The sequence below is a fragment of the Podarcis erhardii genome (genome assembly GCF_964252035.2).
Source record: "Podarcis erhardii genome assembly, chromosome: 1".
Lineage (NCBI taxonomy): Eukaryota > Metazoa > Chordata > Lepidosauria > Squamata > Lacertidae > Podarcis > Podarcis erhardii.
This window is the reverse complement of record NC_138497.1, coordinates 87896041-87921123: the sequence shown is the minus strand read 5'-3', so window position 1 is coordinate 87921123 and position 25083 is coordinate 87896041. Positions and strand designations below refer to the sequence as shown.

At 44.9% G+C, this 25083-nt stretch overlaps 1 protein-coding gene and 1 long non-coding RNA gene across 3 annotated transcripts; one reads left to right on the top strand and one right to left on the bottom strand.

The window, feature by feature from the left end:
- Positions 1 to 319: 319 nt before the first annotated feature.
- SLC11A1 (solute carrier family 11 member 1) lies at positions 320 to 24847 on the top strand. Of its 2 annotated transcripts, none has more exons than XM_081852969.1 (15): positions 320 to 685; positions 6375 to 6496; positions 9054 to 9176; positions 9603 to 9722; positions 10271 to 10377; positions 12555 to 12625; positions 12834 to 12901; positions 14241 to 14396; positions 16096 to 16254; positions 17544 to 17642; positions 18173 to 18292; positions 20767 to 20916; positions 21578 to 21651; positions 23512 to 23665; positions 24411 to 24847. In XM_081852969.1, exons 1-15 carry the CDS (start codon positions 667 to 669, stop codon positions 24489 to 24491), a joined length of 1623 nt encoding a protein of 540 aa, XP_081709095.1. In that variant the 5' UTR covers positions 320 to 666; the 3' UTR covers positions 24492 to 24847. The 2 variants fall into 2 exon arrangements, with proteins under 2 accessions (XP_081709095.1, XP_081709094.1); XM_081852968.1 differs by lacking the exon at positions 320 to 685 and adding an exon at positions 4077 to 4224.
- On the bottom strand, positions 21632 to 22769 carry LOC309337179. Its single transcript, XR_014154136.1, has 3 exons — positions 22717 to 22769; positions 21991 to 22676; positions 21632 to 21746 (listed from the first exon to the last, which is right to left on the bottom strand). It is a non-coding gene; the product is annotated as an uncharacterized lncRNA (long non-coding RNA).
- Positions 24848 to 25083: the final 236 nt, after the last annotated feature.

Below are 25083 nucleotides of genomic sequence, written 5' to 3'. Positions count from 1 at the left end.
CTGGCTCTAAAAATTAATGAACCTTCTTCAGGTTACTTAGTTTCTCAAATTTATCAGATTATCCACGATTATAGGATGCACTTGCTTTAGGATGACCACATTTTCAGCTGGTCCTTTTAAAAGCAGCCCGATACACAAACATGTAAGAAACCAAGCTTTTGCTGATACAAAGTGTTAAAATGTGGAACTCTGCCTGGAAAGAGTGGAGCAAAATGTAAGTGTGGATAAGCCCTATACTCTGGCATTGTGTGCCAACCTTCCCTCCCCACATCCACTACATTTTTCAGAAAGGTTTCTTTGTGGTACTAAAACCAGAAGTGTATCTAACATACCTTCTTCCTTGGATAGGCAAAGATACCCAGGGTTGTACATGGGTGGTTAGGAGAAAGGGGCAGAGATTTGTAGTGCCATTATTACTTTTTACAGTCAGGGGAGGACTTCCTTCTTTTGCTTCCTTATGAAAATCCCGGACTGACTAAACTGAGCTCACTCTCAAGAATTGCCTTCCTCTGATCACTCTGTGTTCTTTAGACATGTGGACTGCTTTAATTTGGTGCTCATAATCTGTGGATACCCAGTTTTGCATCAGTTCTGAAGAAAGAAAGAAAGAAAGAAAGAAAGAAAGAAAGAAAGAAAGAAAGAAAGAAAGAAAGAAAGAAATTCTCGATGGGATCACAGGGACCAGGTAAGTTTCATTCTACTTCTTCCCTCTGTTGTGATGATAACATTTTTTTTTAAAGCATGGATCTTTTTTGACACTGCCTGTCCTCATCTGATTTACTCCCCTTTTTTTCAAATCCATGTGACTTTAACAAAAAGGACTTTAACAACAAGGACATATGAAAATATAAATATTCCTTACCATGGTAGCTTACATTGTTTGTCCATGAGATGACTAAGTACTGTTGGTGCTGCAGTCCTGCAACTTTGTTTTTTTCTGTACCTCCAACCGGCTGCTTAATGGAAAAGAAAAACACAACTTTCCTCATCACTGCATCTCCAGCCAAGAAAATATATGTATCTTTTAGTGTCTGCCTATCACAAGGGCTCTGCTAAAAACAACTGTGACAACTGTAAATGAATGCAATTACTGTTATATACAGTACAGTAAATAGCAGAGATTGCTATAGCATTGTGTAAACATTCCAGGAACTTGACAGTGTGGGGAAATCTTGCCTTTTTCTACATGTTAACCACATTGCTTTGTGTCAGCAACCTAATCCTTCATGGCAGGCTTTGAGGTGGTTCATCTCAAGTCTGTGACACCCTCTGTGGAGTTGTGATCCACATGTAAGGGCATGATTGATGTCTATGTTTATTCTGGATTATTTATGAATCCAGAACTGGAACTTCTGAGGGCAGAAGTTGAGTGCTAAGGCTGGCCAGTTGAAAAAGAGGACAGAGGACTCTTGCACCTTTAATAGTTGTGTGGAAAAAGAGAATATCAGCATGCATAAAGCTAAAGGGACCCCTGACCATTAGGTCCAGTCATGACCGACTCTGGGGTTGTGGCGCTCATCTTGCTTTATTGGCCGAGGGAGCCGGCATACAGCTTCCGGGTCATGTGGCCAGCATGACTAAGCCGCTTCTGGCGAACCAGAGCAGCGCACAGAAACGCCGTTTACCTTCCCGCTGGAGCGGTACCTATTTATCTACTTGCACTTTAAGGTGCTTTTGAACTGCTAGGTTGGCAGGAGCAGGGACCAAGCAACAGGAGCTCACCCCGTCGCGGGGATTCGAACCACGGACCTTCTGATCGGCAAGTCCTAGACTCTGTGGTTTAACCCACAGCGCCACCTGCGTCCCTATCAGCATGCATAGCTTAGGCTAAAGATGTAACATCAAGTCTAAGTTGGTCTTTCGTTCAAAGGATGCTGAATTGTCTCTGCCATATGCAAAGCCTGGGCAAACTATCTGGTTAGTACCGTAAGAGAGGAAAATGGGTTGGTAAATCATGCAAGAAGCAGGATAGGCTGTGAAGGGATAAAATAGGAGGAAACTATATACAGTGGTACCTTGGGTTACAGATGCTTCAGGTTACAGACGCTTCAAGTTACAGACTCCGCTAACCCAGAAATATTACCTCGGGTTAAGAACTTTGCTTCAGGATGAGAACAGAAATTGTGCAGCAGCGGCGCAGCGGCAATGGGAGGCCCCATTAGCTAAAGTGGTACCTCGGGTTAAGAACAGTTTCAGGTTAAGAACAGACCTCCAGAACGAATTAAGTTCTTAACCCGAGGTACCACTGTAATGGTTTTTGGGGAGCTGTTACTGAACTTCAGCAAAGGTGCTACTGCACCACTGTCTGAATGAGAGCCTATAAACTGAAGTTGATACCACCCTAAAATGTATGGTTATATCAAGGGTGGTTTATAATTAAATAAATGCTGGTGAATCACACAAAAGACAGGAAATTCCTCAGCAAGAAAGGGATGGGGGGGGGGGAGAGAACGAATTTGCTTAAGACTTTCAGTTTGTAATTGGGGAACTCCCTGCCTTTGATATCAGGCTGGCACCTTCACAGTTCTCTCTCTGGCACATGCTAAAAATTTGCTTAGGCAAACCCTAGCCAGAGACATAGAATGCTGATGTGTGTTTTAATCTGGTTTTTAGCTTATTGTGGATTTTAATTATTTTTGGAAGTTTTAAATAGTTGTTTCTAATTGGGTTTTTATTTTAATGATAATTTCCCTGTTTTATTCTTTTTGTAAACCTCTTTGAGGTTTGTTTGGGTTTTTTACAATCAGGAAATAAAATAATTTTGTGAAATAAATAAAAATGAATAAGGTATTTGTATAAGTGCAAATTTAGAAATAATTACTATAGTTTAGTTAGTAATGGGGAAGACTGTGGCCCCTCCATTTTTCTAGGAACTGTAGTTTGTTGAGGGTGATGTGAAATGTAGCTCTGTGATGAGGAAGCTACAGTATCCAAGATTCTTAGGGGGAAGCAATGTGCTTTAAACGTATGCTGTGCATGCTGTCTTTGATGCTGAGAGGAATTTAGATTTCCAGGCATCATCATAGTCCATATACAGTGGTACCTCAGGTTACATACGCTTCAGGTTACAGACTCCGCTAACCCAGAAATAGTGCTTCAGGTTAAGAACTTTGTTTCAGGATGAGAACAGAAACCGGGCTCCGGCGGCACAGCAACAGCAGGAGGCCCCATTAGCTAAAGTGGTGTTTCAGGTTAAAAACAGTTTCAGGTTAAGAACGGACCTCCAGAACGAATTAAGTACTTAACCTGAGGTAGCGCTGTATAAGTAAACGCACGCAGGGATTTGTTTGTTTTGCCTTGATACATACAGTAATCTACCAACACCTGCAAAAGCAAGATTCAAATTGCCTCATTTAACATTTGCCCATACATTTTATTTTTTCGTCCTGAAGAAATTAGCAGGGCCATAGCTCAATGGTAGAGCATCTGCTTTGCATGCAGAAGGTTGCAGATTCATAGGAATACAGACAGCTGCTTTATTTTGTCAGCAATTTTAAGAAGTTTCTTGGAATGGTGCAAGAATGACTGGAAATCTACTCATTTTAAAATAGGTTGTGTTTTTTTGTTCATTCATTTATTCATTAAATTTGGCAGTCTTGCCCAGGGCATTCCAAAGCACAACCAACATATAGACAACAAATCTCCCATAGATACATTAAAACCAAGAGGAAAGAGAAATACATTCAAAAGCACCTCACCCACTTCTAAAAGGCCACAGATAGTTAAAGGTCAAAGGACTGGTTACAGAGGAAAGTTTTTGCCTGGTGCCTAAAAATATATAATGATGTCGCCAGATAAGCCTCCCTGGGAAGAGTATTCCACAAAGAGGGAGCCATTGCAGAAAAGGCCACTCTTGTGTGCTGTCCTCCAGACCTCTTCTGGAGAAGGCACACGAAGATTGGCCTCCGATGATGAGTATAAGCCTAGATCCAGCACAGGGTAAGTGCAAGCCCTGTGTCAGGGTAGGGGTGTTTTTTTCCATCTTAGATCTGGCAGTAAGACCTGCTGGTATGTATCCCTAGCTGAATATGCAAATGAGATTTCACCTCATGGAGCAGTGAAAAAGGGAGTGAGGACTCACTAGACTGGTTTCTCCAGATTGTTCAGTCTCATCAGAAAACAGAACTTTGGCTTATATGCATCTGAGCGGCAAGCAGAGCATCTCATCAGGGCTGCGCAGGAGCTCAGCTTGGAAAGCACATGCAGGACAGATAGACGGCATGGGTAAGATTGTGGTAGGATATTGACATTTGCCATAGTATTTTCCAGCATAGAACAGACTTTAGAAACATCAGCATTGTTACAGCGTCACCTGCAAATCTATTGTATGCTTCTCTGAACCTGTGAGTTATGAATTATTTCCTGTTTCTGTTTAATGCAATTCTGCATGTCTCTCTTCTCAGCAGAATTGGCATCAGTAAACACAACTTCATAAAAGCAGAATGACAGAGGGCTTCTGTCTCAAGTTTCTTTTAACGCACAGCTCCAAGAGATAGGCTGTTGGGTGTATAATAGCTGCAACAGGCACTGCAGGCATTCATGCAGGTAGCAGCTCCTATAGAGTCGCTGTAGCGTCGCTTTTTCCTCCAAGAGCATGGTTGCACTTGTATGGGCCTGTCCCTTGAGAACATGGATGAGAAGACTGCAAGCCGAGTCACTGAGCCAAATGGGGCTGTGAGCTTGAGTCCCAATGGTGGCGACTCATTGGTACAGTGTAGTGGTTTGGGTTGTAATCTGAACCTCAACATACCTGGGAGTAAGCCCCATTGAATTTGGGCTGGAATTGTACCGTTAGACAGAATCCCCTTGTTCAATTTTCACCTTTGTCAGATATCCTTAGGGCAAAACCACTGTTATCTCAGGAGTAGGTAAGAGTTATAATATAATGATGGGACAGTGCTGCCTTGTGATGGAATTAAACAAAGAGGATATAGTCATGATGGCATTATATGAGTGAAAAAGGACCCTCCTTCTTCTTCTTCTTCTTCTTCTTCTTCTTCTTCTTCTTCTTCTTCTTCTTCTTCTTCTTCTTCTTCTTTTCTTCTTTGGCGATTACTCATAGCTGAGTAAGATTGTCTTCCATAAACACGGTTTTAACAATGAGTCCATAAGTGACTGTGGAGGCCAATTCTGGACCCACATGTCCTTCCACAGTAGGAATATTGGTTCCCGGGCAAGAGTTGATCACAGTGTGGATTTGCCAGGCGTGCCTTCCTCTTAGCACATTTTTCCCTTGTGTTCCCTTGTGTTCAAGTGTCTTCAAAGTCCATGACACCTTTGGTAAAGGCTGTTCTCCAGCTGGAGCACTCACAGGCCAGTGTTTCCCAGTTGTCGGTGTTTATACTACATTTTTTTAGATTTGCCTTGAGACAGTCTTTAAATCTCTTTTGTTGACCACCAGCATTACGCTTTCCATTTTTAAGTTCGGAATAGAATAGTTGCTTTGGAAGACGATCATCAAATATCCACACAACATGACCAGTCCAATGAAGTTGATGTTGAAGAATCATTGCTTCAACACTGGTGATCTTTGCTTTATCCAGTACACTGATCATCACCTTGCCGTGGTGAGTGGGCTTGCATGTTCCTATGACCCTTGAGAAGGACCATAGCTCAGTAGTAGAGCATCTGCCTTGCATGCAGAACATCCCAGGTTCAATCCCTGGCACCTCCAGGTAGGACTGGGAATATCTACTACCTGGAGAGACACTGGCAGTCAGTGTGGACAATACTGAGTTAGATGGGTCAGAAGTCCGACTCAGCATATGGCAGCTTCCTATATTACCTCCAGGATCAGAACCAGCATGCATCTGAATGCCAGTCACTGGGAACAACAGCTGGAGAGGGATATTGTCCTCGCATCCTACTTATGGGCTTTCCAGAGGAATCTGGTTGGATCCTGTGGGAAGCAGCTTGCTGGATTGGATTGTCTTTTGAGTCTGATCCACCAGGGCTCTTCTAATGGTTACCTTGTTGCAAGTGGCTCCACCCCCCCCCCCTTTTCAAATCATTGGCTGTGGCTGCTGGCAGGGTCAGTGAAATTTGCAGTGTAATGATATTACGTCATCAGGTAAGTGCTCTTAGATGTAACGGTGAGTGCGGAGAGGTTTCAGCAGCATCATGGACAATATAGGGCTCCCATCTCAGTGCCATCATTTGCAGTGTGAGAAGAATAATACTGGCTTTCCTTGCAAAAAAATTTTGAGGACTACTCAAGGCACTTCAAATGTGTTGCAAGATGCTAAGTATTATTTTCACTGATTATCATAATAATGCTGTATCATTTCAGTCACTAAGCAAGTCTCTCTTTAAGATTCTCTTCTTCTTTTAATGCCTGCTACAAGCTCCCTCTCTTTTCCTTGGGCTCTTCACAGACGGTGAAATCAGAAGGAAACCAAGATATGGCGCCACTAATTCACTGGTACCGAATAATCAGCAGGAGGCTGGAGATCAAACCTACTTGGATGAAAAGATTGCCATTCCAGATGTTGCAGGAGTAAGTGGGGTTGGAGAAGGAATTTGACTTTGTTTGTATTTTAATGAGAAATATCCCAATTTTCATGCAAACCGAAACACAGCCACCCCTTTGAAATTCACACTTCTAATTTCTCCAGCCAACATGCATATATTAGGTGGAAGTATATGCAGAATGCGTATATTAGTAAAAATAACACACACAAATGCATTCTATGGGGGAAATGGCTTGCAGAAATGTGTGTATTAGTCAAAATTGCATGCAAAATGTGTGTTTATTAGTTGAAATTCACATTAAAGTGCTGGTGAATTTTCATGAAGATTTTAAAAAACAGCGCCTTCCCCCCCACTGGAAATATCTGGGAAAATGTGGACAGCTGAATTTAAGACTGGAAAAATCAGGAGCTAAGGGAAACTGAAATTGAGAGATTTATCCATCCTGACGAGTGGAGTAAATCATTGGTCAGATGGTTAACACATGGCTCGTTCTCTTGGGGTTGGACTGTTGGCCTGTTATGGGGAACTGAGAGTGATAGATGGATCCTTTTAATAAATATCAATGCCATGTAAAAGGGTCTAGTGCAGTGCTTTTCAACCAGTGTGCTGTGGCACCCTGGGGTGCCTTGAATGATGGTTAGGGGTGCAGCAGTCAACATGGACCTCTGTCCCTCTTTCCTTCCCTCCCTTCCTCTAATGCCCTCTTTCATCTCTGCCTCCCAAAGGCTTGTGCAGCTGTTTGTTGCAACAGCCTTGGCTACAAGCTCCGCAGGCAAATGGTGCCTCTGGGGCTGGCCAGGGGGCATTAGTTGCCAGGAGCTGAGGCAGCCTCAGAGTAAGCAAGCAAGCAAGCAGGCAGGCAGGCAGGCAGGCAGGCAGGCAGGCAGGCATGGGAGCCCAGCCAGCCAGTCCACCAGCCCTTGCTGTTGGGAATGGACACACAAGTCCCAGACCCCTGTGGGGTAGTGTGAGAAGACACCCCTCTCTTTGGGGCTGGGGGGGGACAGCTCAGAGACCGGGCTGGTGGCAGCGACTGCCCGGAGGACTCCCAAGAAGAGAAGAGGAGGCTGAGGGAACACTCCAGAAGGGAGGGTGTTCAAAAAAGGGTGAGAGCCTGTCAGCTCTGCAGGCAAGGGGTGACATAACTGGGCTCCTGAGCCCCACAGGGGTGCCGCAGAAAAAATGTAGCTGGTCAAAGGAGCCATGGACTCAAAAGGGTTGAAAACCTCTGGTCTAGTGTGTTCATGTGGAGTGTGGGTGTCCCTGTGAGTTCATTGGCCTGTTCCATGCAGACAGCACCAGCAGAGTTTCAAGGGATCCTGTGAGCATCTCTATTGCTTTCCTGCCATTTTGTATTTTCTGTGATGTGGTTTCCTCCTCCTGGGCTGAGCACACATTGGAGACAGTGGACATTCAGCAGGCAAGGTATCTCCAGTCCCAGCATAATGTAGATATAGTATAGTGGAAGTTTGCTTTGCCCATCATCTGACGTCGGTATACTCTTCCACTCCAGTGCTGGAGCATGCATCTTCCATGATGATGTTTTTAAAAGCATGGTAAATGGCTATTCCCCTGCTGTAAGGCTACTCCCCTTCCATGGTGGGGGAAGAGGATAGAGGGCTACTGGAATTGAATGAATTGCTGAAGGAATAGAAAGAGGAGTCATTATCTGGGGTGAACAGTAGGACATTTCAGTTCCTTTCTCACACTGAGGAAGTAGTTTTGCAACAAGTTTTTAGTTCCAATGCAATCATGTGTTTTCTGTGACATACAAGGGTTAAGCAAGACAGAATTTCTGTGACGTTATCAGCCAGCTCCCCTAAGAGTGATTGTTCAGCAGGAAAGTGTGTGGCATTGCAACCTTACAGCTCAATTGTGCAATCATCACAGATGAACTATGGCAACCAATTCTGCATATAATTGCAGCCATTACCATGCAATACTTTGCATCTTCACTCAAAAGTAAGTCCCATTAAGTTTACTCCTCAGTGGGGTTTACGCCTCAGAAAGAGGCTACAAATTGCAGCCTCAAATCCCCAACGTTAATTCAGCCTCATTTAACAGGTTGTTTGAGAAGAACAGAGCTTCCATATTTACAAAAACTAAACAGGAATGCTGAGTACAGCTTGTTCCAAAATGTTACTTTCAAAAAGAATTGTGTGGATTTTATATATTTGCACGATAGAATTACTTTGAATATATTATTATTTGTTTATCTTACCTCCAGCTTTTGCTTTCTAACTTTCTTTATAAATGTCTGATTAATTTACTTATTTTTTTAAAGCAAGCTCAGAGGTCGGGGCTCATGTTGGCTCAGAGCATGGTCCATGTGTGCCCCTTGTGCCCCCCTATCAGTGGCCCTGCCCTGCTCTGGCTGGTTGAAAGCAATGATGTACATGGTACTTGCTCTCCTAAACTGTGTGAAAAATAGCAGCATTCAGAGCAGCTGCCCGTAAATAAAGACCTGATACAGAATGAAGAGCTAAGTGTGAATTAGTGTAGTAGAGATAAGATGACCTCCAATCTCTCTCTCTTCTCTCCTGTCCCTTTTCATTGACTCTCCTACACCTTTTCCTCCCCAGTATGGTTTCAGTTTTAGGAAGCTCTGGGCATTCACCGGGCCTGGCTTCCTCATGAGCATTGCCTTCCTGGACCCAGGAAACATTGAATCAGACCTGCAGTGTGGAGCTGTGGCTGGATTTCAGGTGAGCACAGGAGAGAGCAGGCATTTGTTGTAGGGTGTGCCTGGACAATATAAGGCCCTTGGGCTTCACACACCCCTCTCCTTGTTTTCTTGGGGTTCTGCTGGGGCAATTCTAAGTACTCAGTGTTTGCAGCCTTTTCCCACCCCATTTTAGGAACATCATCGCTCAGCCAAGAGTGGGGGTGGGATAGGACCTGCACTGCTGCAATCTGCAATGGTCTTCTTCTTGGTTCAGCAGGGGTTAGTAGAGTTGGCACTATTCCATCCACCCCATGCTGCATGGCCAACTAGCATCTGAGTATTATGCACCACTGAATTATAGGCCTGAGGCTAATCAAAAGCTTTGAGGTTGGGCTTGTGCTCTTGCTGCATTGCTGCAGAAGCCCCAAATACCTAGTGACGCCATGTGCCCTTGCTCCCTGCACAGCTGCTCTGGGTTCTGCTCTGGTCCACAATCCTGGGCTTGCTCTGCCAAAGACTGGCCATCCGGCTCGGGGTCGTTACAGGCAAAGATTTGGGAGAGATATGCCATTTCTACTATCCCAAGGTGAGTATTAATGGAGAATCAGGCTGTGAACTGCATGATTAGGTACTAAACACTGGCTGCAACATCTCCCTTTCCTGTGAGTTGGTGGAAGGGACTCTGGTCTGCCATGCCACTGTGCTTAGAGGCATAACTAAATCTCCTCCATGTCTCTGATTACCTCAAAGTCAAGAATGAATGAATGAATGAATGAATGAATGAATGAATGAAATATCTAGTATGAATTAGCCAGCTAGGAAAGGAGGGCTTTGTGAATTGAACCAAACAGCCCAGTCATTTCTCAATCTGAACGTGGAATCAGCTTTACCTCTGTCTGAAGGCATACTCTGATTGAGGACTGTCTGACTTTAAAGATTCCCATTTCTGCACTGAAAAGGGTTGAACAAGTGGTACGATATCGAGCAGTGTACATGCCAGATGTGAAGCTTCTGGAGTTGTGATCATTGTTAGAGGCATAGGGAGCTTCTGCTTAAACCTCACCATAGAGCAGTTTTGGGGTACCAGCTCCTGTCCATGTTGTATCTGACAGACTCCCATTCTGTTTGGTGCAGGTTCCTCGTGTGCTGCTCTGGATCATGATAGAAATTGCCATCATTGGCTCTGACATGCAGGAAGTGATAGGCACAGCCATTGCCTTCAACCTTCTGTCAGCTGGACGGTACGTTCCCCATTCTTCTACGGCCACATGTGAGTGGGCAGGTCTCCAAGATGTTGCTGACCAGTTTTGCACCACAACCATATTGCGCTGGGTTAAGCAATTAGATTCCTCAGACAAGAAGATGCTGGCAGATACTGAAATACAACACAATCACAGCAGTTTTGACTTTTCTCTTATTCTTTTTACATCGGGTATAATCTTTCCCCAGTTAATAGTGAACAACCTTCCTCATAAACTGGGTGGGATAAGGTACTAATACTGCAGATGCCTGCTTCCTTTAACTGATTATTAGATGAGAAGAGTGACTAGTGGGGTGCCACAGGGTTCTGTCTTGGGCCCGGTCTTATTCAACATCTTTATCAACGACTTGGATGATGGACTCAAGGGCATCCTGATCAAATTTGCAGATGACACCAAACTGGGAGGGGTGGCTAACACCCCAGAGGACAGGATCACACTTCAAAACGACTTTGACAGATTAGAGAACTAGGCCAAAACAAACAAGATGAATTTTAACAGGGAGAAATGTAAAGTATTGCACTTGGGCAAAAAAAATGAGAGGCACAAATACAAGATGGGTGACACCTGGCTTGAGAGCAGTGCATGTGAAAAGGATCTAGGAGTCTTGGTTGACCACAAACTTGACATGAGCCAACAGTGTGACGCGGCAGCTAAAAAAGCCAATGCAATTCTGGGCTGCATCAAAAGGAGTATAGCATCTAGATCAAGGGAAGTCATAGTGCCACTGTATTCTGCTCTGGTCAGACCTCACCTGGAGTACTGTGTCCAGTTCTGGGCACCACAGTTCAAGAAGGACACTGACAAACTGGAACGTGTCCAGAGGAGGGCAACCAAAATGGTCAAAGGCCTGGAAACGATGCCTTATGAGGAACGACTAAGGGAGCTGGGCATGTTTAGCCTGGAGAAGAGGAGGTTAAGGGGTGATATGATAGCCATGTTCAAATATATAAAAGGATGTCACATAGAGGAGGGAGAAAGGTTGTTTTCTGCTGCTCCAGAGAAGCGGACACGGAGCAATGGATCCAAACTACAAGAAAAAAGATTCCACCTAAACATTAGGAGGAACTTTCTGACAGTGAGAGCTGTTCGACAGTGGAATTTGCTGCCAAGGAGTGTGGTGGAGTCTCCTTCTTTGGAGGTCTTTAAGCAGAGGCTTGACGACCATATGTCAGGAGTACTCTGATGGTGTTTCCTGCTTGGCAGGGGGTTGGACTTGATGGCCCTTGTGGTCTCTTCCAACTCTATGATTCTATGTCTTTCTGAGTTGCTAAAGGAAAATTATAGAAGCAAGGGATCCTATAAAGCAAGGTTTCCCAACCTTGGGTCTCCAGCTGTTTTTGGACTACATTTCCCATCACCTCTGACCACTGGTCCTTCTAGCTAGGGGTGATGGGAGTTGTAGTCCAAAAACAGCTGGAGACCCACGTTTGGGAAACCCTGCTGTAAAGCTATACTGACCTTGAATAAGGGATAATCCTTGGGGGAAAGAAAATAACTCAGTGAAACAGCTCATGCTCTGCATGTGAAAAGTCCCAGGTTTGACCACTGGCATCACCAAGGCTTCTTTCAGAGAGTCAGTGGCAGTCAGTGCAGACCAGCCTTTCCCAACATGTTACCCTACAGATGTTTTGGACTACAAATCCCATCAACCCCAGATGACACAACTAAAGCTCAGGAATGATGGGAGATGTAGTTCAAAACACCAGGGAGAGCAGCAAGTCGAAGGCTTGTGTAGACAATACAGAGCTAGGTGGATCAACAATCTGGTTCCACAGCCTCCTATGATCTCTTAAATGTAAGAATTTACTACAGGAAGCCTAGAAGCTTTTCTCTGCTCTTGGGATACCTTGGTAAGGTTGCCATCTCTTTTCTCACAAAACAGAACCTTTTAACAGACGTGCATCTATAGATTTCTGCCCATTGTAGAACTACTAACAATTAGAGAAGGCCCATCAGATAAGAAATGAATTGGTAACCCAGAGTCTGCCCCCCCCCAAAGCACAGGTCTCCTCTTCCCTTCAGACAAAGATATTGTTTGTGGCAGCAAGATGTTGAGTAGTCATTGTGCCCTAAAAAGCTAACCGTGTTTAGGGGAAAGAGGGCTTAATGTCCCCTCTCCCTCTATCAGGTTGGTAACTTCTGGTTTTCCTTTGCAGTATCCCTTTGTGGGGTGGAGTCCTGATCACCATTGTGGACACTTTCTTCTTCCTCTTCTTAGATAAATATGGTATGTATCCTGTACAGGGGGAAATAGTTGAATGTGTGACTCAGTCAGCTAGTGAAGTGTTTCAAAGGTTACGAGGGGATTTCTTGAGGAAATGTGCTTGTTGCATGACAAAGAGCACTCAAGCTAAAAGTTAATGATTTCTGAAGCAGGTTTGAATCCCAACACCTCCCCTAATGAGCTTGTTTTGGCCTCTTCTGTTCCTTCCCAGGTCTCAGAAAGCTGGAAGCCTTTTTTGGTCTCCTCATCACAATCATGGCACTGACATTTGGCTATGAGGTAAGCCCACACATCCCCCAGGCTCCACTGCAAACAATGCCTTCATCCACTCTCCTCCATTCTGGCCGGGCCCTGACCCTTTAGATCTGAGAAGAGCACTTCCAGGTCACCTCAGGGATCCATCTAACTCTCCCCAAACTGTTGCCCTCAAGATATTTTGAACTGCAGTTCCCATCAGTCCCAGCTACCAAGGCTATTTTGGCTGGGGCTGATGGGAGTTGTAGTCCAAAACATCTCAAGACTGATCTAATTGGTGGTTTTGAAAAACTGGATTCCTCCAAGAAGCTCATAAGAACAATATGAAGGCAGCAACACACCCCCACACTGCAGCCAATATTATTTGTCCACAGTATTTGGTATTCTGAGGTACTCTAGTGTTGTCTCTGAATGTGGAGGTTCCAATTACCTTTCATGGCTACACAAACATTTACATAGTTATGCTCTATGGATTTGTCTAGTGCTATTTTTCTAGAAAAAGAGTTACCAGAATGCAAATGAACACATTGGCGTCCACCTTAGAGTTCCAGCTGGAAAAAAGCCCTGGATTTGCTTAATAATTTTTTTAAAAATCAATCCAGGGTAATGTACACACCAACAATGAGTAGCAATGAATACCTAAGTTAATAGTACACTCAAACTACAAGTGTTGGAAAAGATTTTTGTGTGTACTCCGATATCAAAGTAGCACTCAAACAGTGGAGCTAAGTTAAAACTGAGCATTTTTGCCTGGACTTTGCTCCGCATTCGAAAGGGATTTTCCCAGGAACCTTTGCATGGCTCTGCCCCCTCCTGTTCCTTGAGTGACTCCCATTTTAAACATGCAAGAATTACAGGCTGGAGTGTAAAAGGAAACCTAACCCCATTGCAAATAGGGATGAGAGGGTGAGATTTTCACACTTCCCGAAATAATACACAATCTGAAATACAGTACACTGATCCCTGGAAATTCACACTTCTCTGAATTTTGCGGTGCCATTCTGCAACAAAACAATTACTTATAACAATGGGTGAAAATGTGCATACAGAATGCATATATTAGTGAAAATGAGCTACAAAAATATACTGGGTGAAATTGCTTGCAAAATTAAGTATATTGTGCAAAATTACAAATAAAAATTAGGAAAAGTGTACACTAAAACGCTGATAAATCTTCATGATGAACTTTAAAAAGAATAATTGCAAATTGGTACAGAAATGTGGTGAAATAAACAAGGCTGGGAAACAGAGAAAAACCCAAAGTGACAGATTTGCCCCACGCCTCATCAACCTTGCTGTTTTAGCTTTGCAGACTGCCTTCAGAGCACGCGGCCTGATCCTTCCTTCCTTTTCCCTTCTGCAGTATGTGGTAGTGCATCCTGACCAGGGAAAGGTGATGAAGGGGATGTTTCTCCCCATTTGCAAGGGCTGTGGACACAACGAACTTCTACAGGCTGTGGGACTGGTTGGAGCCATCATCATGCCCCATAACATCTACTTGCACTCCTCCCTCGTGAAGGTCAGTCGTAGGAAACTCCTAGTCCTGGATAAGAAGGTTTCTTGGCTGTCTTCAGACCTGTCTTCCCATTCATTCATGGGGGAGGCATGTGCTCAGTCTCAACAAACATGTACTCCCAAACTCACAACAATGATTACAAATACAGAGGAAGGGAGACCTTGCAGGGAAGAATTGACAGATGACAAGGGAAAGTGGCCAGTCCTTCCCTTGGTCACCCATTCTTCCCTTGAAGGGCCTTCTGGTGGTACCCTCACTGCGAGAAGTGAAGTTACAAGGAACCAGGCAGAGGGCCTTCTTGCCAGTGGCACCCTCTCTGTGGAATGACCTCCAAGCAGATGCCAAGGAGATAAAGAACTATATAAGTTTTAGAAGGCATCTGAAAGCAGCTCTGTATTGGGAAGTTTTTGGTGTTTGATGTTTGATTATGTTTTTATATGTGTTGAAAGGTACACAGAGTAGCTGGAGTGACCCAGCCAGATGGGTGGGGTATAAATAATATTGTTGCTGTTGCGGTTGCTGCTGCTGTTAAGGCTGTCCCCTCATCTAATTTTACTTGTAATTTGGTGCTTTTGCTGGTGGGAAAGGCTAAATATTACTATCTGTAAAGGAACATTTGCAAGGAAGAATCAGTTGGTGGAGAAAAGATTAACCCCCCCCCTTAACGTATGTGGAACTAAGTAAGAGAGTAGGGTAGCTGACAGAAAGTGTAACTCCACAGCACAGAGCAAAAGCACAGATTGAGAGGATCTGACTCGGCAAACAGCACATAGACATAGAACATGAGGAAGTCCATTTGTTTCAAAAGACATCATTATAAGTGATTGCAAACACTATTTCTGACATGGTGGCAGAGGTTTAGAAGTGGGTCCTGGCTGAAGCAGTGCAGCACAAACAAATAAAACAGCAAGGACATTTGCGTCTTGGAGCAAGCAAGCCCTCCCCCACTGGCCAAAGCTACTAATCTATCCCAGCCATGGAAGCACAGGAGAGAAGAGTCTGAACTGTACCTACATCTTGCATTAGAAAGAAAGGGAGGGAAGGGAAAGAATTCTGCACAGACCTGCTGATCCTCCCCTGCAAATGCCCCTCCTATTAACTATGGAAGGGCCATTGTGGAAGAGCATCTTCCCAGATAAGGCTGGGGAAAGCTCCTGCCAGAAATCCTGTAGAGCTGATGCCAGTCCGTGTGGACAGTACTAAGCTAGAGGGATCAATGGTCTGGTGAAGGCAGCTGGCTATGTTTCTAAGCATGAGATTGGAATCCTGTGTTTGCCTTGGAACATGTAGTACCTTAATTAGGTTTCGGTTTTTGGTTTTTTAAAAATAATAATTTAGGGATGGTTTATTCCATTTCTTCTGTGTTGGAATAAATACCGGGCAATATTTTTAACCGGAACAAGCAAACAGTTGTTTCGAAAGTACCTTGCCTCCGCTGAAGGGAGGTCTTGGATGTTGCCCAATGAGGGAATTTTGAGCCAGCCCATAATAATGGAAACGGGAAAACAAATGCCATCTGAAGGGAGGGTTCTCCTTATTTCTCTTATTAAGGTGAGCTCACAGCCTGAGGTTATATGACCATCCATGCAGCCACAAGAACAGCCCCAACCACAATGTTTCCTGGCTCCAGTACCTTTGGGAATGGGGGGGTAAGGAGTACTCATGTGATAGAGCTATGAGACACTGTCTGCTTTCCCCACAGACCCGAGACATTGACCGCACTGACAAGAAGGCAGTGAAGGAGGCCAACATGTACTTTCTGGTTGAGTCGACCATTGCTCTCTTCGTTTCCTTCCTCATAAACCTCTTCGTTATGTCTGTGTTTGGAGAGGCCTTCTTTCGTAAACAGAACCATGATGTGGTGAGTGACATAGCGTTGTGTTGCCCCCACGCCCTACTCACTTGAGAGTGGTTGGGACTTAAGGTCCCATAGTTCCTCCTCTATCACTTCAGAGTTCTTCTTTCACTACTTTACCAATGAGTGGATGATGTGTGATTGGAAAGGAAGAGTGATGTTTCTCTTTAGCCAGTCAGGGATTGGCCAACTTCTTCCTCTTTGCTCATTCCATCAAACTTCCAAGGGTGGAGCTGACTTTCTTAGCTGTGATACTACTATGACGACAAATTAGGGCAGCAGTGGGGAACCTCTGAGCTGCAGACTGAACAAGGCTAGGCACAGGTCCCAATTTGGCCTGAGAGGCTATTCCACAAAACCACAGCTGCCTAGTGTCAGGTGTGGGGCAGGTACAGACAAAGCTGCAAAGGAACAATTGGGAACTTAAGTGGAGTTTTTGATTGTTCCTTTGCATGTGGAGCTCCCTGTCAATGCTAGGAAGCAACTGCACTAATCAGTTTCCCATTAGGGCAACCAAAGGGGCTTGCTTTCTCCATTTGAAGGAAACAGATGAGGTCTGTAAAAGGGTAGGAATGCCCCATTTGGACTGCCACTCTTCTCCTAATTGAGGCAGTGGCCTTGTGGCCCAGCTAGTCTCATTCGTAATTGCCTGAGAGTAACGTAGTGCAAAATGAATACTGTCACTAAAAATGATGTGTGCCTTTATTTTAAGGGATATACACTTTGTATTACATGGAGCATTGGCCTAGTGTTTCCCCCTTGTGGACTTTTGATTTGGAAACTCCTGCTATGAACCAGCTGGGATTATTCTTCCAGAGTTAAGAGACCTCCCAGTTTGTGTCTCTGAGTTGTCATCTGCTCTGGGGCAGTGCATTCATTCAAGAAAGAGGGGAATAGCTTTGAATAAAGAGGGACAGGACCCAAGTGTTTAGCTGTTTAAGGCATATTTGGCTGCATACACACCATATATTTAAAGCACATTCCTCCTTCCTCCCAAAGAATCCTGGGAACTGTCATTTACCCCGCAGAGTTAAAATTCACAGTACACTTAACAAACTACACTTCCCATTATTGGTCTTTCAGGAGTGAGATGTGCTTTAAATTTATGGTGTATATGCAGCCATTCCTGGTGGCTGTGCTCTGAGTCTGAGGCATTCTTCCTTGTAGACTTGTCTCTATGGGCCATCAGCACGTTGGAATATTTTGCCCTTAGTGCAAAGGATGTGACCTTTCTGAGGCCCCAATGGATGTCCTTTAAAAAATTATCTTCATTTTATTCTGCCCATGTATTCCAGCATGAAACCTGTGCCAATGCCAGCATTTTTGCCAATGGCAGCCTCTTCCCAAACTTTCCTGACAACAATGAAACTGTCTCTGTGGACATCTTCCAGGGGGTAAGTTTTTGGCGGAATGATGCCCATTTCCCCAGCTTGAAAGAAGATTAGCTTGCACATAAATATAGGAAAACAATGGTGTCTAGCTTTTAAGAGTATCAGTGCTTCACTTAGGGTAGTCACTTACCGCCATCCCAAAACAAGAAGGCAAACCAATGTGCATCAGATTTGCACATGCTATTTAATATATGGAGGTCCCAATGCAAAAATAATTACTACAATTTAGATGGAAATATGATGCATATCACTGCAGTGGGGAAGACTGGCCAGGTAACCTGTGCCCAGTCTGCTGTCTGGCTGCTCAGTGTGGATTGGCTGCTTCTAGGCCCCCTTTGCTGCTCTCCCATCTTAGGGTTTTTTACTGGACTTTAAACTGGACTTGGACTGGGCAGCCCTTCAGACAGAGAACACCTTCCCAAAACAAAATGAACTGTCTTCCAAATAAAGAACTGTACTCTGTAATGTAGGACACCTGGTCACCCTGGCTTAACTACCCGCGTCCCCATTTATCTGTGTCTTTTCCTGCCCAGGGACTCATCCTGGGATGCTACTTTGGCTCCATTGCTCTCTACATTTGGGCCATTGGGATCCTTGCCGCAGGCCAAAGTTCAACCATGACGGGGACATACGCCGGGCAGTTTGTGATGGAGGTAAGAAACTATGTGGGGCTGTCTTCTGTGGGGCTGGTTAATCCTGATTTTGATAGAACCTCGCAGGCAAGTTCAAAGGTGTGGTTCTGCTATGTGCTGCTCAAACGGAAAAAAGCAGTTGCCGATATTATTGTGGCGTGTGCTGAAAAAGAAAAGCAATAGTTATTGTTAGTATTATTCGTGTTGTTATTAGGATGGTGATGTGATGCAATCCTGCAGCCAACATTTGGCTCACTTGGAAGCAGGGCTCCAGGAAGCAGTGTGAGTGCTGCTTCCCTGGTTTGGGGGGGGGGGTGTGTGGCTTAAAGTCTTAGCTGATTGGCAGCACTGAAAAGCACCTGAAGTCCTGATGGTCATCACCTGATGTCATAGTGGCACCAGTTGATTGACAGGTGGGCAACCTTGCTCAACTGTCAAATTTGGCATGTGGGGGCTGGAGTGAGGATCTCACTTGCTGGGCTTAGAGCCTGAGTATTAAGCTGCAGTGCCACTGCTTAGTCCAAGAAAGTAACAAGCAGTGATAAAGACAAGACTTCTCTGTGAACGTACAGAGTAACTTTTCCTCACCAGAACTGACCACATCCTGTCAGTATGGTTTGCCTGCATCTGTGTGCCTTGTCAAGGGAGCCGTTATTGTGCAGGATCAAGACCCTCTGCTTGAGCAGCAAAGTTTTGAGCCGTAACTAATCCGTTTTTTGCTGTCCCACTATTCACGAAAGGGCCAGAAACGCTATGTTTCCAAAAGGCTTTCTGTATGATGGTTAAGAAAATGTGCCTCTTTTGCAAGGCAGGGCAGGACCTTATTGCAAAACTGTAGTCTCTAAGTCAAGCCACAGCAGGCTGAAGGCATAGCTGCATTTTTATTGTGAAACAACCCACACTCATGTGGTAAATAGGTTGTGGGTCATGCACTCTACAGTTGTAGTGCTGACATCTAGCGGGAAGCTGCTCCACCTGCAAGTCTACCCATAGGAAGAGGCCTCCTGGATCCGATGGCTGAGGCTGTTTTGAGGCAGGTGGGTCTTAGAGCTAGCCAATTACAATTTCACATTCTAAACCACAAGCAGAAGTGCAGGAGTATTTCACTTTTTTCGTTGTGTACATACCGGTGGGTGTGACATACCTCCTCTCAGTAGGTCAGAACTTGAATCTGAAGCTCAGCACACATTCACAATGATCCAGTGAATGCCACTGGATGATTCTCCTTAATTTTTAATACTAGTCTTCTAATTTTTGCCAAGATGCCATAATTTTTAAGTGAAAAAGTTATAGTGATACACAACCATAAAACAATTTATTTAAACAGAATGTTCCTTTAAAAAAAAAATCAGCAGCATTGCAGCATGATGGTTAATGGCAGCGAGCAAAAAGTGTTGTTTTTAAAAATCATTTTAAAAAGAGAACATTGTAGCAGAAGGGTGTTATGGTGCTATACATAAATTTCATTATATCATGGAAAAACATTTCATTCATAATTAAAATATTTATATATATATATAAAGGCAGGGTTGTAGAATGGTATGCACAGTGTCTGCTGAACTGTGATAAGTTCACTTTCCTAATAGATTATGGCCTATTTTAAAATCCTGTCCTTTAAAAAAAATTAAAATATGCAAGAGTCATGCTAAAGGCACTTGTAGACACTGTACTACTCTCTCTCTCTCTCTCTCTTTTTAAGTGTCTTTCTGTGATTTGAGAAAAGATGGGAAAACTACAGAGAAAATGCATGACAATGATTGGATCACAGTGTTGTGTGGATGAGTGGACAAAGCATGGCAATTCCACACTAAATGCCTGGACTGGAAGCACCCCTAAGGTCCAACTAGTCCAGACTTCTGCATCTGCAGTAGCCAACCAGATGCCTCCAGGAAGCTCACCAAAAGCAAGGCACGAAGCCAATAGTCTCTTTGTTCCCCAGGAAGTGGTATTTAGAGGCATGCTGCTTCTTTTACATGGAGGCTTGCCCATCGCATCCACCATCATCTTCATCTATCACGTGATAGTTAATTTCTTCTACGTAACTGCTCTGGTCCAGCACAAATGTGTGGTTGCACTATGGGCACCAGACAGAAGTGAGGAAATGCATTTTTTCCCTCAACTTAGAAGTTCAGAAAGATAGCAGTGGGGGCCACCACCTTAAAAAAATATTAGCCCATGCTTTCAGAGTGCAGATGATTCAGTATACTAGTAATGTCAAGTTTTACAGTTACTGTTCAGGGGGTACGTTTGTTCAAAGGGAGGTCATCTTCCCCAGTAGAGAGGCATGTAGAGACTGGATCCGTTTCCCCCTTGTTATTTCGTCAGCTCTTCATCTTTTTCTGGTGACTTAAATTGGCCACCAGGTGGCAGCCTTTTTCAAAACCAATGTGTCAAGTAGAGGGGAGAGGATCTTTGATGAATAGCATGTGCTTCAATGGGTGATGGTGTGTTGACTTCTGTAAACCCAGGAGCTGCTTTTTTTCCTCCCTTCTCAGGGCTTCTTGAAGCTTCGCTGGTCTCGCTTTGCCCGGGTGGTCTTCACTCGCGCCTTCGCTATCCTTCCCACGGTCTTTGTTGCTGCTTTCAGGAGGATAGAAGATTTGACGAGCCTGAATGACGTTCTCAATGTGCTGCAGAGCATCCTGGTGAGATGTCCGAAACACACACACACTGCAGCGCTCTGTAAACAGTGGGTTGCAGGAGACATGAACGGCTGTGGAGCCCCATGTCAATTGCCCATACCTCTCTTCCTTACTAGGGCTGAAACTGCCATTAGGCAGTGAGGCAGGGGCCTTAGGAATCTACCCTGTGAAACCCCCTCCATCTCTGTCATTCTAGAAATCTGTTATTTCATACTGGCCTGTTGAGTAGCTCCTGTGCATGTAGAAGTGTCACAGGGAAAGGCAAGATACCTTCAGGTTCCAAGGGCTGGGCTAGTCTTTACAGCATGGTATGGTAGTTGGAATGTTGGCCCAGGACCTGGGAGGCCAGAGTTCGAATCCCCACTCAGCCATGAAACTCATTGGGTGATTTGGGGGCCTGTCATTGTGGGGATTAAATGAGGAGGGGGAGAACCACATACACCACCTTGGAGAAGAAGCTGGGATATTAAAGGAATAAAATGAATATAGAACCAGGATGGGTTGGAAAGGAGTAGGAATGACCAAACAGGCAGCAAACATTTTTGTGGTCCTCTAGTGAAAATAAGTGGTGACAAAATAAGTGGCGAAGAAAGGAGAACGGACAACAGTATTCATTTTGAAAATATGCCTCCACACTCACCCCTGTGTCTCCTTCCGTTTCCAGCTACCTTTTGCTGTCATACCTGTTCTCACCTTCACCAGCATGCAGCCTCTCATGCAGGACTTTGTCAATGGGATGTAAGTTGCTCCATAGGGAAGCTCGTTTTGTGAGGAGTTATTTTCCTAAGGAAGGATGCGTATGCTCCCATTGCCAATGTTTGATTTGGAACATTCTTGGTACAGTGGTACCTCTGGTTAAGTACTTAATTCATTCCGGAGGTCCGTTCTTAACCTGAAACTGTTCTTAACCTGAAGCACCACTTTAACTAATGGGGCCTCCTGCTGCTGGCACACCGCTGGAGCCCGATTTCTGTTCTTATCCTGAAGCAAAGTTCTTAACCTGAAGCACTATTTCTGGGTTAGTGGAGTGTGTAACCTGAAGAGTATGTAACCTGAAGCGTATGTAACCCGAGGTACCACTGTACATGCAATGCGCTCTACAATATCCATGCCTTGATTTTGCTGCATCTGCCACCCAGGGCACTTCCAGACTAATGTTGATTGGGATTCAATGTCATACTGGCAAATGAGGTCAGTTATACAGTCATACCTTGGGTTAAATATGCTTCGAGTTGAGAGCGTTCGAGTTGCGCTCCTCGGCAACCCGGAAGTAACGGAGCGCGTTACTTCCGGGTTTCGCTGCTTGCGCATGCGCAGACGCTCAAAATGACGTCACGCACATGCACAGAAGCGGTGAAAAGCACCGCACACATGTGCAGACGCGCCGTCGCTAGTTACGTTTACCTCTAGATGTGAACGGGGCTCCGGAACGGATCCCGTTCGTATCTAGAGGTACCACTGTATTTGCCTGGAAGGTCTTGCACAACAAACCTGATTCCCCCAAAAGACAGTTTTTGCAGTAAGGAAAGTGAGGAGCAAACATACCGGAAAGTGACATCAGGACCCTCCCAGGTGTCCTTTCCATTGTGCATAGATGATGATTTGTGCTCATGATGCTATCGGGGTGGTCACACAATCCGGCTTTCAATCTTATTTGTGCCTGCAAATGTTTTGGCACAGTCATACTGCTGCCGCTTCACTCAGTGCCTACTCTGTAACTTTCCGATGAACTCCCGTAACTTTTCATATGAGAAATGTTCTTCCTGGGAGGATCCTGTTTTTGTTGTGCTACAGCCCCTCCACAGAGCAATGGGGATCCCTTGGAAACACTTAGCCCTCTCACAATTGTGTACCAGTCCATCAGCAGTAGTTATTTATCTCCCTTTGGATAGCATTTTGAGTGGCCCTTCCTACTGGAAGCTTCTCTCCCCTGCTTGTCCCCTAAAATCTGACCTGTTGTGGTTAGTAGATTTAAACCAGAGTCTTTGAGTCAGACTCTACATGGTGGTAGAAGATTATGTCATAAATTGTTACACAAATACAGACTTTGGGGGAGGGGAAGGGTTATATCCAAATAAACTGTTGCACGAGTAGAAAACTTCCGATAATGCAGTAGAATGTCACCTCCCACACACTGTAGACCCCACCCCCTCTCTCTGGGGATTCCCTAACCTCCCAGAGCAGATTTTGAAGAGGTTGGGAATACGATAGAGGGAAAATCCCACTGCATGGTCATAAGTCGTCATATTTTCTTTGTTTGTTTATACATGCGTATTTGGGTTCGACCCAAATTGTCCATGTTTTATGAATGACTTTGAATACAACTTATTTGTGGGAAATGTGGTTTATAAATACATACATAGATACATACATGCATAGATACATACTATAAAAACCTACACAAGCAGAGGGAGGACTGCAACGCTCCTCATATTCGTTTAGTTCTTTAAACAGGACCATCTGCCCCCAGACAATGATTGGGGCAGATGTGGATGTAAAAATCTGTGGATTGACCACCAGGATTGTTCCATCTTGATAGTCATGATCTTGAATATTCTTCTTCTTTTTTAACTCCCTCTCCCTCTCTGGTCTTCTTAGCATTAGCAAGATCATTATGATCCTCATCACTGGACTGATCTGTGCAATCAACCTGTACTTTGTGGTGACAGCTATAATGGGCCTGAATCATCTGGCATACTACATCATCATATCATTGGCGCTAGCTGCATACGTGGCCTTCGTCTGCTACCTGGTATGAAGATCATAGATAAAACGGGGCACCATCTGTAGGGCTGGGCTGGAGGCCCCTCCCAAATTACGGTTGATGATACAAGGACTAGTAGATCATTGATCTGACAAGGTTGCTCCTCATTCTTAGCTTTAAAGGGGAAGAAACTGAAAACAATTGAAGAAAAATCCCCAAAGAGGATATTCATCATTTCCCATATCCTAGCCCTAGGATTATATTGCAAGCTTGTTATGAGGAACACCTGCAGAACTAGGTCTGGGCTAGATCCTTATCTCCCCCACCCCACGCATGGGTGGGTGGGGCTGCCTGTCAATTGACATCATAGTGGCACTGTGTGACCCATTTTTGCCTGCCCATGGTGCTTTGCAAGCCCTGACGATCCACTGAATATCATAGAAAATGCTGTTTCCCTTCTCCCTGACAATAACCATCAACGGTGGAGCCACATGAGGGTTGGGAAGGTATTTATAAAGCATAGCGCTGCCATAGCATCCGGTGCACAGACCATTAGCCCCTGGATAGTGAAGGGGCAGCCCTTGAAGTGAGTGTCTCCCGAAGGACAGTGAGGAACCACTGCTGGATGACTTAACAGAGTCATGAAAAAACATGGGGGGTCTGTTTGAGGCAGATCAGGGAGAATGGTTGGGCTGTTATTGCAGGTAGGAGGGAAACCTGAAAGCTCTTTGATATGGTTGTGAAGACCCCAAGTTTGATGCTAGATCCTCGTCTTGCTCTTTCTCCATTCTAGATTTGGACGTGTCTCATCTCGCATGGAGCTCGTTTCCTGGCCCGTGGGCCCCACACTCGATTCAGTTATGGGCTGCAGTGATAGGCCATCCCTCTCTCACACACGCCAGAGGCTGCTAAATCTTCCTCCTCCTTCCTGGACTGGAAGCAGCTGCCCCTCTGGATCTGCTGAAAGGCAGAGGCTCCAGGACACTGGTGTCCACCAGCAAGAGATGGACTTAAGCACTGGTAGCTGGCAATCCACAGTGGAGCACCTGCTTTGCGTGCAGAAGTTTCCAGGGTTCATCTCCGGTATCCTGTAAGGAATCTTCAGACTCTGTGAAAGAGCTGTGGTCAGTGCCCCCATGTAGGTGGGCCTGGACTTCACAGGCTATTGTCCAGATTCAGCACAAGATGGTTGTTTGTATTTTAGCTGGAATAAACTCTCTTGGGAAGACAGTCCAACGAATAAACTCTTCTGTTGGCTCCCTACGCTAACCCCTACTTCAAGCTACATATAGTGATGGGAGCAGGGAAGTGCTGTGGCGCTGACCTCCAACAGGGGCATCACTGCTGCTTACTGAGACAGTAAGCACCAGCTGCAAGGTGGTGGTGGCATCGGGCCCGGGTGGTGTGCGCACCCTGCCCCAACCTCGCTGCCCCACTCCTGCATTGCCATAAGAACATGAAAAGAG

Excerpts from the sequence above, each read along its gene's own strand:
- SLC11A1 (XM_081852968.1), top strand. The coding sequence starts at position 4,137 with ATGCATCTGAGCGGCAAGCAGAGCATCTCATCAGGGCTGCGCAGGAGC. Across the intron at positions 16,255-17,543 it reads GTAAACAGAACCATGATGTG|CATGAAACCTGTGCCAATGC; the intron begins GTGAGTGACATA and ends CATGTATTCCAG. Across the intron at positions 20,917-21,577 it reads ATGTGCTGCAGAGCATCCTG|CTACCTTTTGCTGTCATACC; the intron begins GTGAGATGTCCG and ends TTCCGTTTCCAG.